The 19,557-nt window shown below is 43.1% G+C and overlaps 1 protein-coding gene across 7 annotated transcripts in view; it reads left to right on the top strand.

Annotated features, from left to right (window-relative positions):
* The window catches only part of SLC43A3 (solute carrier family 43 member 3), a 72,546-nt gene that overhangs the window by 38,774 nt on the left and 14,215 nt on the right, over nucleotides 1-19,557 (top strand). For 2 of the 7 annotated variants that reach the window (XM_072130330.1, XM_072130326.1), the window contains exons 2-7: nucleotides 5,311-5,354; nucleotides 6,627-6,797; nucleotides 11,371-11,500; nucleotides 13,965-14,011; nucleotides 16,333-16,409; nucleotides 18,164-18,256. In XM_072130330.1, the coding sequence (XP_071986431.1) occupies nucleotides 6,629-6,797; nucleotides 11,371-11,500; nucleotides 13,965-14,011; nucleotides 16,333-16,409; nucleotides 18,164-18,256 (516 nt within the window). In that variant the 5' untranslated portion in view covers nucleotides 5,311-5,354; nucleotides 6,627-6,628. Of the gene's footprint in view, nucleotides 1-1,662; nucleotides 1,720-4,464; nucleotides 4,615-4,729; nucleotides 4,912-5,310; nucleotides 5,355-6,626; nucleotides 6,798-11,370; nucleotides 11,501-13,964; nucleotides 14,012-16,332; nucleotides 16,410-18,163; nucleotides 18,257-19,557 lie in introns of those variants that run through there. The other 5 variants (XM_072130328.1, XM_072130327.1, XM_072130329.1 and 2 more) reach the window with 5 other exon arrangements.

Here is a 19,557-nt window from a genome sequence, read left to right as displayed (position 1 = left end):
CATATGCATACAAGTATACATTTATACACACACACACATTTATGCACTCATATACATTTATACACAAATACAGAGTGTATACAAACTCACACAGTATATACACTGACCATATATACACATACATACAGTATAAAAAGACCAAACACACACATACCGCATATACATCCAGAATATACACACATACAGCAAATACACACACATTCAGTATATACAGCATATACACACACATACGGGGAAAACACACACATTCAGTATATACAGCATATACACACACATACGGGGAAAACACACACACATTCAGTATATAGAGCAAATATATACATACCATATGCACAGCATATACAAAATCACACATACATAATATATATATACACACATACAATAAATACAGCATTTGCATCTATGCATATATACACAGTATATCAGTATATGCATTTATACTCAATATACACAGAATATACATATATACGTATATACACATATACGCAGTTTATACACTATATACACAGTTTACACACTATATACACAGTGATAAATACATAACTGTGCCGTCGGTAGAATGTGTCAGCGGCCAGCTTTGCCGATATGCAGAGGGGTAGGCGGGCCGTGGTCACCTGTGCCGGCTAAGGGTAAGAGGGGTGGCTTGCGGACGGGCGGGTCAGGGAGGTGGCGGGCGGGTCAGGGAGGTGGCTAGTGGAGGGGCGGGTCAGGGAGGTGGCGGGCGGGTCAGGGAGGTGGCTAGTGGAGGGGCGGGTCAGGGAGGTGGCGGGCGGGTCAGGGAGGTGGCTAGCGGAGGGGCGGGTCAGGGAGGTGACGGGTGGGAGTTTCAGGGACTGGGCGATCCAGGAGAGGTGTGTGCGCCAGGAGAGAGGTGGAAGAGGGAGGGGACCGGGGATACGATCTGCCAGGCACCCGGCAGTGCATTCCTGGACCACTTGGCAAAGGACTGCACACAGGATCCGTGCATCCCCGGGCCCCTGAACTTCACGGGCCCCATAGCAGCTGCTACAGCTGCTACGACGGTAGTTACGCCACTGGTCTGTGTGTTATGTCCTTTATGAGCATGCATTATATATTTATGTACACACAGATTTTATTGTGCAATCCATCTTTATGCTTCACTCCGTCACAGTTTACCTCCTCTGCTGCTCATCGGAACACAGGCAGACTGTGTGTGTATGAGCACAATGTGAACGGCAATGGGCCCCCCAGGAATGCAGGGCCCCAGGTGACAACCCATACCTCCCCCAATGCTATTGCATGCAGTAAACTATCTAGAGGCACCTACTTTCCAGGATCATAGATTTTTCAGGATATGTAATCTGTCCTGCGCATGCTCTTGGGAAAGGGATTGACTACTTCCAAACTATACATTGCTGGAGGCAGGATTATCAACATTTTTCTAATTTATCTTTATTACGTTGTCCTGTTCTTGTTTGGCGATCCATCATCCTCTTCTCCATCTTCTTTCTTCTTCTCTTTGCTGCCCTTGCAGGTCGGCCCACAGACCGGAGGAACGCATGACGACCCTCGTGTCCTGTGCGAGCTCCCACGACGTAGCCAGTCCAGTGCTGGGGCACAGCTCTGAAGCACAGCGCATGCACAGAGCTACTTCACTAAGAAGATGGTGCGCGGTTCATGCCGCCTACTCCCACCTGCTCTGGAGCCACAACAGGGACTAAATTCACCCAGTACTGGCCATGAAGCGGGGTACATTTTGTAAGAACAAATGACCATATTTCTTTCATTTTTAAGCTAAGGTGGCCAATCCTTTTAAGGAATCAATCCACAGGACGTCAGCTCACCTCCAAATGGGGAAAGGGATTCTGAAACTGATTTTTTGTATACTCAGCTCATTCATCTAATAACTTATATTAATTAAAAAAGGGAAAGTTGAATAACACATATTTAAGACATCAAGACTTCTATGGACTGGGGAACCTGCGCACGCCAGTAGTACTGCCTCTCTCCACATACACCCTGGGCCGTTATTTGCGACTGGAAGGTGAGTGCTGCTTATGTGTGTCAGGATCGGTGGTGGTGGATCCACTGAACCCCGGCAAGCGATGGAGTAAACCGACACCTGGGAGCGCAGTGGTACCCGGTATTGGTTGGACTCGCTGCAGCGGGATACCAGCAGGTTGCTCCACAGGCGCGACTTGCTCGTGGTAGTGGCCAAGCCGAAGTGCAGAGACGGCAGTAGGTCAGGACCAGCGTCACAGGATCTGAGTCGGGAACGTAGCAGACGGTCAGGGCAGGTGGCCGAGCATCGAAGTCAGGAAAGGAAGCAGAGGTCACGACGGATAAATCACAAGAGTCTCAAAAATAACGCTTTCTCTAAGGCAACTGGGCACAAAGATCCGGCAGGAGTCATAGGAAGAGGCAGGCTACATAACAGGGCAGCGGCCGGCCAGCGCCAATTAGCGGTGCACTGGCCCTTTAAATTTCACAGAGCTTTCGCATGTGCGGCATAGAGGGCAGGGACATGGGCCGCAGGCGCCGTTGCTGGCGCCGCACAGAGATGCCATTACACAGAGGTACAAAGGTGCACCTGCAACCCGAGACATGAGTCGCAGGAGCACCCGTGACAATGTGCTGCTGACACTAGAAGAAAACTGCCTGAGACGCAAAGCGGGGCGGGAATAGGAGCTGCTCTATGTCTTGTGGCTTGGTCAGTCGGCTCACCCACATGGCTACGAAAACAAGGGCCATGAGGATGATACCATACAATATAATGTGGCCTTGTGGGAACACAGATAATCAAAACAGTTGTTTGTTCAAGGGCTAAGATGGTTTAACAGTGCCAAATTTATCATTTATTTAAGGTGGCCTTAAACTCTCCATAAGGAGAACTCTTACTTCCTGACCCTAGTCAATAGCCTCTCACTCAGCCAAACCAGTTCCCTACGCTGTACCCTAACCCTAACCCAACCAGGTCCAAACAGTACTGTCTACAGCTGGGAGTCTGTTCCTTATGGAATAGATATATTGGTTTGACTAAATCCCACATCATGTTGTTAGACTTCTTATAGGTCATACTTGGTGTTAAGGGGGCTGCCTTTCAAGGTAGCAAAAGGAGGCATTGGGGCACATTTACTAAGGATCGACGGACCGCATTTTTGTTGGGTTTCCCGACTTTTTCAGTTTTGCGCCGCATTTAACTGGGGTTTTTGGCGCACGCAATCAGATTTTGGCGCAATCGCGACGACTTTCATGTGACGCAAATCGGGGGGTATGGCCGTCGGACAACCCAACTGATTCAGACTAAGCGCGGGATTTAACATTCAAAATTGTGTCGCAAGACAATGCACTCACATACACCGGGAAGAAGACGGTGAACTCCGGCGGACCTCAGCGGGGAAGCGACACATGCAGGAAATTGGACGCACGGTCTTAGTGAATCGCGGCAGCTCCGAATCCTTGTCGGACAACGCATCTCGGGGATCACGATTGGACGGGTAAGTAAAAGTGCCCCATTGTTCTCCACTTAACACCTTGGAAAATATATTTGCATACGTGGCCGCCGGACAAGGATTCGGACAAACTGCGGAATTTAAAAAAGGATTTGTGTCGCAAGTTCAGCACTCACATGCACCAGGAAGAAGAAGGTGAACTCCGGCGGACCTCCGTGCAGCAGCGACTCTTGCAGGAACTCGGATGTTAGTGAATCGGGTAAGTAAATCTGCCCCATTGTGGTTCGGAATTTGGAAAAGTTCATTTATCTGAAACTGGAAACCCAAAACTGGACAGGAATGCAGAGCATCTGGCATCTGGTGTAACTAGGAAAGGCAGGGCCCCATGGCAGGCTTCTGAGTGGGGCCCCCTACACATATATATGTTTATGCTTATACATTATATACATTTATACACTTACACAGATCGGTCTCAGTAGCTGCTGACTACATGGGAGAAGTAGACAGCAGGAATTACAGATGCAGGATCCTTAGGCTTGTCATTCTGCTGTCCCCTCCGTCTCCCCTGACATATCATGCTGTGTACCATTGAAGATGTGCACTTTTACTTACATATTATGCAGTATAACATGTTTATAATGGTGCAAATCCACCATTCTTTATTGTGTCAGGTAGGATGACAGGGCCCCCTGACACTGCGGGCCCCATAGCAGCCGCCATGGCCGCTACCACTGTAGTTACGCCCCTGACAACATTCCTATACTGGGAGGATAGATAATAACATGAATATACACATGAAAATGTTACTTCTGACCATTACTCTCACAATATTCACGATGGCTTCCCTTATCCCACCCTGCAAAACATATTTCCAAGATGGAGGTTTTGTCAAGTCTGTTGGTGTTTTTTCTTCACTTCCATCACATATAGGAAAGGATAAAACCCCATTACCTGCGGTGCCCTTATTATTTCACATGATTGTGTACATTAGGGAAGTGCGGTGCGTGCCTGCGGCAGCTGCTAGAAACAGGAAGCGGGTGACATGTGTGGTCATTCCCACCGGTGCCGGTCACACTGGTCCTCGTCACACTCGCACTCGTGAAAATGAAAATATAAAAAACAAAGATCAGCAAAAAAGTAACTCATAAAAGCTTGAGACGTAGACAAGAAAAGGGAAGCCTGCGGACGGTGAGAGAAAGTGGTGAGCGTGGCGTCTGGAGGGGGAAGTATATACATGGGCGACGGGGGGGGGGGGGGGGGGGCTGCAGGGTATAAACAGCTCCGTTATTACACGGCAGCTGATGTAGTTTTTGGGTGATTTCATTGTTCTCTCACTGGGGCAGATTTACTTACCTGATTCCGGCCGCGATCCCGCGGTGCGTTTTTTGGAAGATGATTCGGGTCTGCTGCGATGCACTAAAATCGTGCGCCCGTGTCCCTGCATCCATAGCTTCTGTGCCGAATTCCGCCGGAGTTCACCTTCTTCTCCCTGGTGCATGTGAGTGACACAATTCCGTTTTTAAATTCTGCGGTTTGTCAGAATCCATCGGGTTGTCCGACGGCCCCCGATTTCTGCCACATACAATCTCATCGCGTGCGCCAAAAACCTGGGGCAATTCGGCGCAAAACTGAAATAATCGCGTAACCTGACCTGAAAGTGCGGCATTTGGACCTTTAGTAAATGGGCCCCACTGAGTTTGAATGGATTAGTAAAAAGGGGCCTATGTTTAAGTGAGTGATAGCGCCACTCTTGTCTATAGGCTGCACCTGGTATTACAACTCGGGATACACTTCTATGCTGTGCTGTGTGGGGAATATGTGACTTATATATAACTAGTTTCCTCTAGTCGTACATATTATCAATGACTAAAGTAACAGCTTTCTTTCCTCTCTACAGCTCACATCGGACTTCAGAAAAGAGGCGACGGACTTAGAAAACAGGTTTAAGTATTATTAATAATTATTTGTATCTATATATAGTATCTATGTAATATCTGTATCTATATATAGTTTTTGTACCGTTATAAATGCCCCCTACAATGCTTACACCCTAGAAGTTTGGGTTTAAGTCAGGGGTGGATTAGGACGTCCATGTACCCTGCGCTGTATGAATATTTTAGCCCCTTACAAATCTGGAATCACTTCCTACATCTGGTACTAGGATCAGCTTCTTGGAGAATGGAGGATGTGTCCCTTCTGCTGCTTTCAATCTTAGGTTTCAGGACCTTTGGAGGACCTTAAAAGGTCCCGAAATGGCTCTTGCTTAAATGTGTAAATTCCCCTCCAAAGTGGTGTGCAAATAAGCAGAGAAGAGTCATTTTTTTAAATCTGAGATGAGTCAAGTTAAGAGACTGCAGTTTAGAGAACTTAGTATCTTCTTGGTGTCATATTAAAGAAAAGAATCTCTTCTATTAGATCACATCATCTGACTGAACAGACACTTCCCCTCCAGTCTCTACACTTGACTAATCTCAGGCATATGCAGCTTATTTTAACATGACAGGAGATTTTTTTTTATAGCCTGATATGATCTGTAAGGTGAGATTATTACAAGTGGTGTAACTAGAAGCTGATGGGCCCCAGTGCAAAGTCTGTGCCAGGCCCCCGACTATAATGTATGGTATATAGTAATAGTCTTCTCATATGGGAAAGTGACACCATAAGGGCCCCCTAAACCTGGTGCACCCCGTCAAGTTACGCCCCTGATTATTATATTTAATACAACACCAGCTTCCTGTTTCTAGAGACTATATAACAGAAGATAGGGGTGTCTGAATTGACGCTACCCCTACAGCCTCTAAACTTGACTCATCTTAGGCAAATATGGCTCCACATGGCTTTGGCTCGTGTAAATGTGTATTGAGAGCAGGAAGAGATGTACAAGGATTTCATGGGTAAAGGTCCTTCTCAGTATAAAATTTGGTGGGTAGTTTGAGTAGCTATTGGCCCCCTAGAAGGTTTGGGCCCCGGGCTACTGCCCAAACCGCCTCTATTATAATCCAGTACTATTATGAGGTGTAGTAGTATCTGTACCGCCTGTAGAAACATCTGCCGAAACCCTGAAGCTGTAGCGTCTAACTGATGAGCGTGTGATTTGCCGCATGATCACTAAGAATCGAAGGGGTTGTCTCACAGAAACAATTACGGATTATGTTACGGATTTGGATGTACTAAGAATCGGACATTAAAATATCATCTTCTTGTCTCCGGCAGCGATGCGGTGCCAGTACGTGCTGACGCTATTCACTGGACTCATAGAGTGCATCTGCTTTGCGGGGGTCACCTTTGGGTGGGCGTCCCTTGTGTTTGTGCTAAAGAAGGAGAATTACTTTGATGATCTGTGTGAAGCCACCGGGAATCTGACAACCAACGCCACCACTTCTGGTAGGTAGAATAATATATTACAGGGGTGCGCGGCGTCCAGCCAGGGTGGACCCCAATCTGGTAATCACCAATTCAAGAAGCAAACTGTATAAATTCTAATAAACTCTAATAAATTGGGAAATCCACACCCCTATACGTTGTTAAAACCAAATTAAATACTTGCATATAGAAAAATGGCATTGGAAATATTTTATTGCATGTCAATTCATGTTCAAAGTCATGTGCAAAGCAGAGAAGAGTAATTTTTTTTATCTGAGATGAGTCAAGTTTAGAAACCTTGTATCTTCTTGGTGTCATATTAAAGATAAGATCTCATCTATCAGATCACATCATCCGACTGAACGGACACTTCCCCTCCAGTCTCTACACTTGACTTATCTCAGGCATATGCAGCTTATTTTAACATGACAGGAGATTTTTTGTATTGCCTGATATGATCTGTAAGGTGAGATTATTATATTTAATATGACACCAGCTTCCTGTTTCTAGGGACTATATAACAGAAGATAGGGGCGTCTGAATTCACGCTACCCCTGCAGCCTCTAAACTTGACTCATCTTAGGCAAATATGGCTCTTCTCTGCTCATCTTCACATGGCTTTGGAGATATTTTTATAGGTAAAAGGCTGAAATTTCACAAAAAGAAGGAATTCTAGAAAGGACATTTCGTCCCTGACCTGAGGGGGCTGGGAGTTTAATGGGGTGAAACCTGGTGACAGGACTATTATATGGAGGCTGTGTATTATTTGGGCACTTTATGGTAATATTACAATTGCACCATTTAAGCCAATTCCTGGTACAGGCAGTCCCCAGGTTACATACAAGATAGGGTCCGGAGGTTTGTACTTAAGTTGAATTTGTATGTAAGTCGAAACTGTATATTTTATCATTGTAGCTCCAGACAAAAAAATTTTTGGCCCCAGTGACAATTGGAGTTTAAACATTTTTTGCTGTAATTGGACCAAGGATTATCAATAAAGCTTCATTACAGACACCTTACAGCTGATTATTGCAATCTGGGACTATGATAAAGCATTCAGAAAGCTTCACCAGAGGTCAGAGGGGTCTGTCTGTAACTATGGGTTGTCTGTAAGTCGGGTGTCCTTAAGTAGGGGACCGCCTGTATTATTATTATTATTATTATTATTATAGAGAATCTGTTGGGATATTGAAATCCACCCTTTATACTAGGTCCAGACCCACTTTTTCTATACAGGCGGTCCCCTACTTGAACACTCGACTTACATACAACGGTTACAAACGGACCTCTGGTAGTTGGTTATTATTGTACTTTAGTCCTAGGCTACAATAATCAGCTGTAACAGTTATCACAGGTGTCTGTAATGAAGCTTTAGTGTTACTCCTGGTTCTTATGACAATCCAACATTTTTAAAATCCAATTGTCACAGAGGCCAAAAAAGTTCTGGCTGGGATTACAATGATAAAATATACAGTTCCGACTTACATACAAATTCAACTTAAGAACAAACCTACAGAACCTATCTTGTATGTAACCCGGGGATTGCCTGTAATGAGGCACAAACAAACCCCTACAGACACTTTGGACATTCAGAAATCCCCTAATGTTGCTTAACTTAAAGGACATCTACCACCAGGATGAAGGACTGTATGCAAATGAGCCTGAGGGGCTCCAGGCTCCATTAACGCCTATGGAAGCGGGAGCCCCTCAGGCTCATTTGCATACAGTCCTTCATCCTGGTGATAGACGCCCTATAAGAAGTGATTATGATGCCCCCATATACATTAGTTCCCCCTAGGCCGACCTTCTATAAGAACAGCCGCCCGCATGGACCTACAACCTTCTCCTCTATGGGGATGTAAGATTTTATTTTTAGGAAGTAATGGTTAAGGTCTGATGAAATATTAGGTTCTAGATGCCAATGGATGCAACATTGTTACTTAATAAAATCTTTTGCCTAAAATACACAAATATCATAAAAAAAAAGTGCAAACATTTGACCAAACACAAATTATAACTTTTTATTACCCCTTAAAGGAAAACCACCCCTTGTGTAGCCATGAGTTACACGAAATACACTGGGGGGCTGGGCGCTTCTTCTTTATGGAGGACATGTCTTTTGTAGGCTTTAAATGCCTGAAATGTAGTAAAAAATGATTTATAAAAATACACTAATAAGGATGGGTTCACATTATGCTTTGTGCCATACGTTGTAAGGAAACATCAGGGGGATTCCGACGTGTCCTTACAACATATGGCACAGATGTATCCCAATGTATGCCTATACATGCTGTATACTTATATATACACTGTATGCTTATATATACTGTATGCTTACACACCGTATGCTAATACACCGTATAATTATATATACACTGTATGCTTATACACCGTATACTTATATATACTGTATGCTTATACTCCGTATACTTATATATACTGTATGCTCATACACCGTATACTTATATATACTGTATGCTCATACACCGTATACTTATATATACTGTATGCTCATACACCATATACTTATATATACTGTATGCTTATACACCGTATACTTATATATACTGTATGCTTATACACCGTATACTTATATATACTGTATGCTCATACACCGTATACTTATATATACTGTATGCTCATACACCGTATACTTATATATACTGTATGCTCATACACCGTATACTTATATATACTGTATGCTCATACACCGTATACTTATATATACTGTATGCTCATACACCGTATACTTATATATACTGTATGCTCATACACCGTATACTTATATATACTGTATGCTCATACACCGTATACTTATATATACTGTATGCTCATACACCATATACTTATATATACTGTATGCTTATACACCGTATACGTATATATACTGTATGCTTATAAACTGTATGCTCATACACCGTATACTTATATATACTGTATGCTTATACACTGTATACTTATATATACTGTATGCTTATACACTGTATGCTCATACACCGTATACTTATATATACTGTATGCTTATAAACTGTATGCTCATACACCGTATACTTATATATACTGTATGCTTATAAACTGTATACTTATATATATAATATGCTTATACACCGTATACTTATATATACTGTATGCTTATACACCGTATACTAATATATACTGTATGCTTATAAACTGTATACTTATATATATAATATGCTTATACACCGTATACTTATATATACTGTATGCTCATACACCTATACTTACATATACTGTATGCTTATAAACTGTATACTTATATATATAATATGCTTATACACCGTATACGTATATATACTGTATGCTCATACACCGTATACTTATATATACTGTATGCTTATACACCGTATACTTATATATACTGTATGCTCATACACCATATACTTATATATACTGTATGCTTATACACCGTATACGTATATATACTGTATGCTTATAAACTGTATGCTCATACACCGTATACTTATATATACTGTATGCTTATACACTGTATACTTATATATACTGTATGCTTATACACTGTATGCTCATACACCGTATACTTATATATACTGTATGCTTATACACTGTATACTTATATATACTGTATGCTTATACACTGTATGCTCATACACCATATACTTATATATACTGTATGCTTATAAACTGTATGCTCATACACCGTATACTTATATATACTGTATGCTTATAAAATGTATACTTATATATACTGTATGCTTATACACCATATACTTATATATACTGTATGCTTATACACCGTATACGTATATATACTGTATGCTTATAAACTGTATACTTATATATATAATATGCTTATACACCGTATACGTATATATACTGTATGCTTATAAACTGTATACTTATATATATAATATGCTTATACACCGTATACGTATATATACTGTATGCTTATAAACTGTATACTTATATATATAATATGCTTATACACCGTATACGTATATATACTGTATGCTTATACACCGTATACTTACATATACTGTATGCTTATAAACTGTATACTTATATATATAATATGCTTATACACCGTATACTTATATATACTGTATGCTTATAAACTGTATACTTATATATATAATATGCTTATACACCGTATACTTATATATACTGTATGCTTATAAACTGTATACTTATATATACTGTATACTTATACACCGTATACTTATATATACTGTATGCTTATACACCGTATACTTATATATACTGTTTGCTTATATACACTGCAAGCTTATACCCTGTACAGCGGCCTGTATTACCTCCTGAAAGTCCCTGCTATCTGGTAAGATCACGTAAGTGTCGCGGGTAACCTGTGAGTGCAGACAGCAGCGACTTGCAGGAAGAAACACAAGCCGCCGCACTGGATGAACAATACGCCGCATGAACGAGGATCACACCAGCGCAAGGTACCAGCGAACCGCTGGAGAGATGGGGGTCGTATGCAAAGCAGAAAAACGTAAGTCATGGACTGTCTGTATAAATAATATGATGAAACTATACACAGTCCATATCTATGACAGTCATAGAAGACATAAAGCTTACAATATACGTTCTGTTCTAGATTGCCCTCCTCAGGATGAGCGTTTCTCCCTCATATTTACGGTGGCGGCTTTCATGAACAGCGCTATGACCTTCCCAGGCGGTTTTATATTTGATCGATATGGGACGGCGGTGACAAGGTTTATTGCCATGTAAGTCACAATTCAAGAAGTTCTCTCCATGTCCTCTTAGATGTCCCCACATTTCCAACGTTAAGTGCACATATTCAGATTTCGGCACAATTTTTGTATTGAAAATGCCCCACTCAGCGTATACTCAAGTATATATACACTCACCGGCCACTTTATTAGGTACACTATGCTAGTAACGGGTTGGACCCCCTTTTGCCTTCAGAACTGCCTCAATTCTTCGTGGCATAGATACAACAAGGTGCTGGAAGCTCCTCAGAGATTTTGCTCCATATTGACATGATGGCATCACACAGTTGCCGCAGATTTGTCGGCTGCACATCCATGAAGCGAATCTCCCGTTCCCCCACATCCCAAAGATGCTCTATTGGATTGAGATCTGGTGACTGTGGAGCCATTTGTGTCCAGTGACCTCATTGTCATGTTCAAGAAACCAGTCTGAGATGATTCCAGCTTTATGACCTGGCGCATTATCCTGCTGAAAGTAGCCATCAGATGTTACAGGGTACATTGTGCTCATAAAGGGATGGACATGGTCAGCAACAATACTCAGGTAGGCTGTGGTGTTGTACCAAGGGGCTGTCGTGTTGTACCAGCCTGAGCCGCTGATACAAGGCAGGATGGATCCATGCTTTCATGTTGTTGACGCCAAATTCTGACCCTACCATCCGAATGTCGCAGCAGAAATCGAGACTCATCAGACCAGGCAACGTTTTTCCAATCTTCTATTGTCCAATTTCGATGAACTTGTGCAAATTGTAGCCTCAGTTTCCTGTTCTTAGCTGAAAGGAGTGGCACCTGGTGTGGTCTTCTGCTGCTGTAGCCCATCTGCCTCAAAGTTGGACGTACTGTGCGTTCAGAGATGCTCTTCTGCCTACCTTGGTTGTAACGGGTGACGATTTGAGTCACTGTTGCCTTTCTATCAGCTTGTTCCAGTCTGCCCATTCTCCTCTGACCTCTGGCATCAACAAGGCATTTCTGCCCACAGAACTGCCGCTCACTGGATGTTTTTTCTTTTTCGGACCATTCTCTGTAAACCCTAGAGATGGTTGTGCGCGAAAATCCCAGTAGATCAGCAGTTTCTGAAATACTCAGACCAGCCCTTCTGGCACCAACAACCATGCCACGTTCAAAGGCATCAAATCACCTTTCTTCCCCATACTGAGGCTCGGGAGAACTGCAGGAGATTGTCTTGACCACGTCTACATGCCTAAATGCACTGAGTTGCCGCCATGTGATTGGCTGATTAGAAATTAAGTGTTAACGAGCAGTTGGACAGGTGTACCTAATAAAGTGGCCGGTGAGTGTATATATATATATATATTTTTTTTAAAAGCTCCTCTTCTCCTCGAGTATCGCAGCTTCTTCTTCTCACAGCTCCCGGCGTCCTTTTGGCAGTGCGGGCAGAGGCACGTCTATGCTCTGTGCCTGCACACATAATATGATGCGTGGCGTGTTATCATAGCATGTTTGTGGGCAGAATGCATAGACATGGATCTGCCCGCACTGCCAAAAGGATGCTGGGAGCCAGGAGAAGAAGAAGAAGCTGCTACATGCAAGGAGAAAAGGAGCATCAGAGATAAGCACTAAGTTTATTATTTTTAGGGAGGGCTCTGATGGACATTTTATTACTGAGAGGGGCTCTTCTGGGCATTTGGTTACAGAGGGTCTCTGCTGGGCAATTTATTACTATGGGGCCTCTGCTGGACATTTTATTACTGAGGGGGGCTCTGCTGGCCATGTTATTACTTAGAGGGGCTCTGTTGGACATTTTATTAATGGGGGGCCTTTGCAGGGCGGTTTATCACTGGGGTGGTTCTGATGGACATTTTATTACTTAGAGGACATTACCTTTGGACATTTTATCTATGAGGGGTGCTTTGCCGGGCATTTTATTACTGAGTTGGGCTCTGTTGGACACTTTATTGCTGAGGGGGATCTGCCGGGTATTTTATTACTAAGGAGGCTCTGTTAGACACTTCATTGATCAGGGGGCTCTGCTGGGCATTTTATTATATTGTAGTGGCGGCATTATCCACCCTAGACTTATACTAAGTTTATATAAGTTTTCCTAGTTATTTTGTGGTAAAATTGGGGGTCTTGGCTTATAATCAGGTTGGTTTATACTCGAATATATACAGTAAATGTTTCTAGCAGTCTATGTATATCCTACAGATGATAAGAAGAAGTGGGCATAGGGCATCAGTATCATATTGCTGGGCGTCCACCATTGTTCCAGGCAGTGTTGGAACATATTCAGGGGATGGAGCTGGAAGCCATTGGTTTGGTGGATCCCATAGTGGCCGTGCGGTGGCACTATACAGAGTGAATAGAGCCTGATGCTACAGACTTGTACCCTGTACAGCTTCTGAATCTCAAGTCTGTATTCAAATTAGCCCCAGGACTCCCTTTGTGCATGATCTTGGAGCAAATATATCTCTTACTAGTCTGTTTGTTTCTTCTCTAGTTGCCTATATACTACAGCCACCCTCCTCATTGCATTTTCAACAGCAGGTAGGTCATTCTAGATGTATGGTTTATATAAGGTTGTAAGTCTGTAACCTTGTCTAAGTATAAAATCTGACAATCTGGGCCATTTAGTGCAATAAAAGTATACAGGCAGTCCCCGGGTTACGTACAAGATAGGGTCTGGAGGTTTGTTCTTAAGTTGAATTTGTATGTAAGTCGAAACTGTATATTTTATAATTGAAGTTCTAGACACATTTTTTTCTTATGTCCCAATGACAATTGAAGTTTCAAAATTTTTTCTGTAATTGGACCAAGGATTATCAATAAAGCTTCATTACAGACACCTTACAGCCGATCATTGCAGTCTGGGACTATAGTAAAGCATCCAGAGAGCTTTACCAGAGGTCACAGTGGGCGGAGGGGTCCGTCTGTAACTATGGGTTGTCTGTAAGTCGGGTGTCCTTAAGTAGGGGACCGCCTGTATAGTGAGGTATTATGTGGTAGAAGGGCTTTAGGACCTTCTGCTACCTCTACACCCCCTATATCACCTCTACCCCCCTGCTTATTCTCATTGGGGGTAATTCATCTTAGGCTACATTCACACTACCGTATGGGGGACGTATATACGGCCGACGTATATACGGCCGATATACGTCCCCCATAGACGTCAATGGGCGCACGGCTCCATACATGTCCTATCTTTCTCCATAGTACGGCGCCGTGCGCCATAACTTCCTATAGAGAGGGGCGGGGGTGAGCTGCGCTCACCTCCTCCTCCTCTCCCCGTGCACTGCCGTTGCCCGCTACGGTCCGGTACGGGTGGGCAACGGCAGTGTGAATATAGCCTTAGGCTGTTCTCTTTTTTGCTTATATTTGCAGCTTTTTTGGTGCATTTCCCCCGATGCAAGCCGGCACCGATGCGCCAAAATCCGACTGCTTGCGCTAAATTCCCAGGGCAATTCGGCGCAAAACAATGACAATGCGTCTGAGGGACCCTTAGTAAATAAGCCCCATTGAGTTTCTCAGTGTTGCGCCTTTTTATTAAAAAAATCCAGATGCGGATGAATGACAAAGTCGCAATTTGTGCACAAATTGACTCCATTCTCGAGCGGGCATAGGAGAAAGTTTAGAAGGGGTTGCAGAAGAATTTGTGACTTTTGTACAACTTTTTTCTTTTTAAAGTTGCAAAAAACCCACAAAAAGTCCAAAACTCGGACAAAATAGAAAATGACCCTCACAAATGTCCAGACTAAATATAACTGACCCCATGGTGTCATGTGCCTATGATAAAGTTGCCCTCTCCTATAGTAACCCCTTTTGCTTTCACTTCCACATTTTATTCCAAATTAATGTAAAATAAAAATCATCTCATGTCGTCCATTTAAAGATCTGGAATCCTGGAAAACAAGTTCCAGAGGTGAAGGCCTTCCGGTACCCTACAAAATTTATGACTGACAAAGGGCCCCCACCATGTGGTCACGGCCATTTACTACCAACCCTTTTAGGTGGCTCCTCCTTGTAGCCACTCACTTATAATGCCCCCTTTGCTAGGGGTCAATTGCCCCCTTTTATTAACTCTTCCCTCCCCTCACTCATAATCCCATCTCTTTATGTATACAACCCCAAAACACACACAAATCCCTTGTTACCCCTCTAAACTCCCCCTTTCCTATATACTGTAGAATTTAAAAAAAGAAATAGATTTAAATATAAAAATTCGGAACTTTCCCCCTTCCCCCGCAGCAGTGCCGCTTGCGTCTCAGCTGCTTCTGTATGCGGCTCTGAAGCCGGTAGTCGTGATGACATCATCATATTGGGGCTTATTTACTAAGAGTCCCACGGCCGCATTTTCGCCAGGTTTCCCGACTTTTCTGGGATCGCGCCGGGGATTGTGCCGCATGCGATCGTTTTGTGTCGCAATCGCGCCGGCTTTCACGCGACACAAAGCGGGGGGGCGTGCCGTCGGATGATTCAATTCGGATTCGGACTGAGCGCGGGATTTAACATTTAAATTTGTGTCGCAAGCCATGCACTTACATACACCGGGAAGAAGATGGTGAACTCCGGCGGACCTGAGCGGGGAAGCGACACATGCTGGAAATCGGACGCACGATCTTAGTGACTCCTTGTCGGACTGTCCGGATCGAGAATCGCGATAGTACCGGGTAAGTAAATGTGCCCCATTGTGCCTGCTAGCATCTGCTCTAATGGTGAAGCAGGGAGACAAAACTAGATAGACTAGTTGTGACCTGGGACAACATCCCACCACCCAGAACAACGTGGTAGACCCTGAAATTTGGGAAGACCCTTTAAAATTATCAGATTTTAACCACATTTAACCCTTGTTCATGTGTTTATCTCACCAGATACTGCGGTGCTCATATTTCCTGCTCTTTCTTTGCTGGCAATTGGTGGGATTTTCTTAATTTTGACTAATATGCAGGTTAGTATGCTTCTATATTGAGCCAAGTAGTGGATTCGAATTTAGGCAATTTGGGCAGTATCCCTGGGATACTAGTCTTCTTCGGGAACCATGGCTGCCCGCACCACCCACCAAATTTTATACTGAGAAGAACAATCACTCATGAAATCCTCATATATCTGTTTCTTCTCTCCATACTCATTTACACAAGAGCCATTACAGGACCTTTGGAAGGTCCATCAAAGGTCCTGAAACAGCAGATTGAAACCAGAAGAGACACATCCTCCATTCTCCAAGAAGCTGATCCTAGTACCAGATGTAGGAGGAATAGGAGCTTGTAGGGGCTGTAATATTCATACAGCCCAGGACCTATAGCAGTCTTAGGGAACCTTCACAATGTTGTATGCTCGCCTGGCCGTAGCCTGGGGGATCACACATCAATGTGCTGGATAGGAGGAGGGATGAGCGTCCTAGTGTCAGTATTTATAGGAAACCTACCACCACGGATCTACCTATTAAGGTAGATCGGGTGGTAGGTGCCTTGATTGGACGTGAGGATAGCTCTTTTAAGGGCTAATCCTCACGTTTCCTGTATCTTTTTCTAACTTTTAGTGCCCTAATATGCTAATTTTCTAAAGAGGCTACTAGTAGCCGGAGCTGAGGCTACACGGCCCGGCTACTCCACGGCCCAGCAGCCTCTTTGATCCTCCTACCGGCATATCTTTGGCGCGCAGCTACGAGGAGCTGTGCGCCCTCGTCCGTGAAGCCGACGTTCTGCGCTTGTGCAGAACGCAGGACCGTGGCTGCCCGGTCACTGCTCCAAAGCCAGAGCTACTGCGCATGCACCGACTGCGCATGTCTTCTTCTAAAAAGCGCCCTGCGTTCTGTAGCTGCTTTTTAAAGTGATTCTGAATTAATGAAGACCAGCTCCAGGATCGTGGAGAAGACAGCTATAGGTAAGTATGTGTAATTTCATTTTTCTACCAACTAGTGGTAGATTTCCTATAATAGGTAGATTCCTGTTGTAGACTGACTATAAAGAGATAAGCCATTAGAAACTTTATCAGCTTCTCCTTATCCATCTGCTGTCAGTGGATACAGAACGCAAAGCTGATTTACACAAACTGCTTACACAAAGAAGAAAAGCAGGGGAAGAAAAAGGGCACATGGACGGATTTCTTCACTGATGTATATTACAAAGTTTTTGATTATCATCTGCACTAGTCATATAGTTACATTTTAAATTAAATACAGGCAGTCCCCGGGTTACGTACAGCATGGGTTTTGTAGGTTTGTTCTTAAGTTGAATTTGTATGTAAGTCGGAACTGTATATTTTATAATTGTAACCGAAGCCAAATTTTTTTGGGTATCTGTGACAATTGGATTTTAAAAATGTTGGGTTGTCATAAGAACCAGGATTAACAATAAAGCTTCATTACAGACGCCTGAGATAACTGTTACAGCTGATTATTGTATCCTTGGTCTAAAGTACAGTAATCACCAACAGCCAGAGGTCCGTTTGTAACTAGGGGTTGTCTGTAAGTCGGGTGTTCTTAAGTAGGGGACCGCCTGTATACAGATTTGAATAAACAGGTTGTTTTGTCTATGTAATGTCTTTGTATGTTCCCCATAATCTGTAAAGCGCTATGGAATTTGATGGCGCTATAGATATAAAGATTATTATTATTAAAGGATTGTTGATGCCTCAATACATTTGTAGGATACATGTCCACAGAATAACAATGAATGAATAAACATTCTTCTCTTTCAAAAGGTGGGAAATTTGTTTGGATCTCAGCGCTCTACCATAATAACGCTGTACAATGGGGCGTTTGACTCTTCTTCTGTCATATTTCTAGTTGTGAAGGTAAGAGAGTGATCAGTGAAGAATCTAATATATAAAGCTGAGAGTATGTATGTGTGTATGTATGTATGTATGTATGTGTATGTATGTGGGTGTATGTGTATGTGTGTGTATGTATGTATGTGTGTGTATGTATGTGGGTGTATATGTATGTATGTATGTGTGTATGTGTGTGTATATATGTGTGTATGTATGTATGTATGTGGGTGTATGTGTATGTGGGTGTATGTATGTATGTATGTATGTATGTGTGTGTGTGTGTGTATGTATGTGTGTGTATGTATGTATGTATGTGTGTGTATATATGTGTGTATGTATGTATGTGGGTGTATGTGTATGTATGTGTATGTGGGTGTATGTATCTATGTATGTGGGTGTATGTATGTATGTGTGTGTGTGTGTGTGTGTGTATGTGGGTGTATGTGTGTATGTATGTGGGTGTATGTATGTATGTGTGTGTATGTATGTATGTGTATGTATGTATGTATGTGTATGTATGTATGTATGTGGGTGTATGTGTATGTATGTGTGTGTATGTATGTGGGTGTATGTGTATGTACAGCATGTCCGCTAAAGTAATCTGCACTGTTGTGTTTAGAATCAACCAATTTTGCACAGCCGCTCTCTGTGACTCAGGGAACATCATAGACTCGGTTTTTACCCTGCTCTTTCCAAAATCCACTTATTACCCACCATATACAGGAGCCATTGTCTGCGGCTGCTGTTGCAGTTGGAAGCTGAGCCGTGATTGGTTGCTGTTCTGCCACAAGTCATTAATATGGGCTCTGAGCTGTGATTGGCTACTATAGGCAATGAGTATAAGATGCCTATGTGTGAGGTAATATGGATAGGGATACAGAGATAGGGGGGGGGGGGGAGATTTATCAGAAGTGTCTGAGGTAAAACTGCCCATCGAAACCAATCAGCTGTAATTTTATAAACAGCTGTGCATAAATGAAATGTGAGCTCTGATTAAGAGACTGTCACTGAAAGAGACTGTCAGAGGTAGTCAATAAAAGAGACTTCAGAGACAGAGAAGGTCAAAGACAGTCAAGGAAAGAGACAGATACTGTAGAAAATTAGACGGTCAGAGACAGAGAAGGTCAGTAACTTAAAAAGACAGTCAGAGGCAGAGACCGTCACTGAAAGAGACGGTGGGAGAAAGTCACTAAAAGAGACAGTCATAAGGTCAAAGAAAGAGACGGTCATTGACAGTCACTCCTAGAGACAGTCAGAGACAGAGATGGTCGGAGACACAGGTGGTAAGTGCAGAGACGGTCAGTGACAGAGACAGTCAGACAGTC

This window comes from Engystomops pustulosus, chromosome 11, assembly GCF_040894005.1.
Source record: "Engystomops pustulosus chromosome 11, aEngPut4.maternal, whole genome shotgun sequence".
NCBI lineage: Eukaryota > Metazoa > Chordata > Amphibia > Anura > Leptodactylidae > Engystomops > Engystomops pustulosus.
Note: the sequence above shows the minus strand (reverse complement) of the source record. Positions and strands in the feature narration are given on the sequence as shown.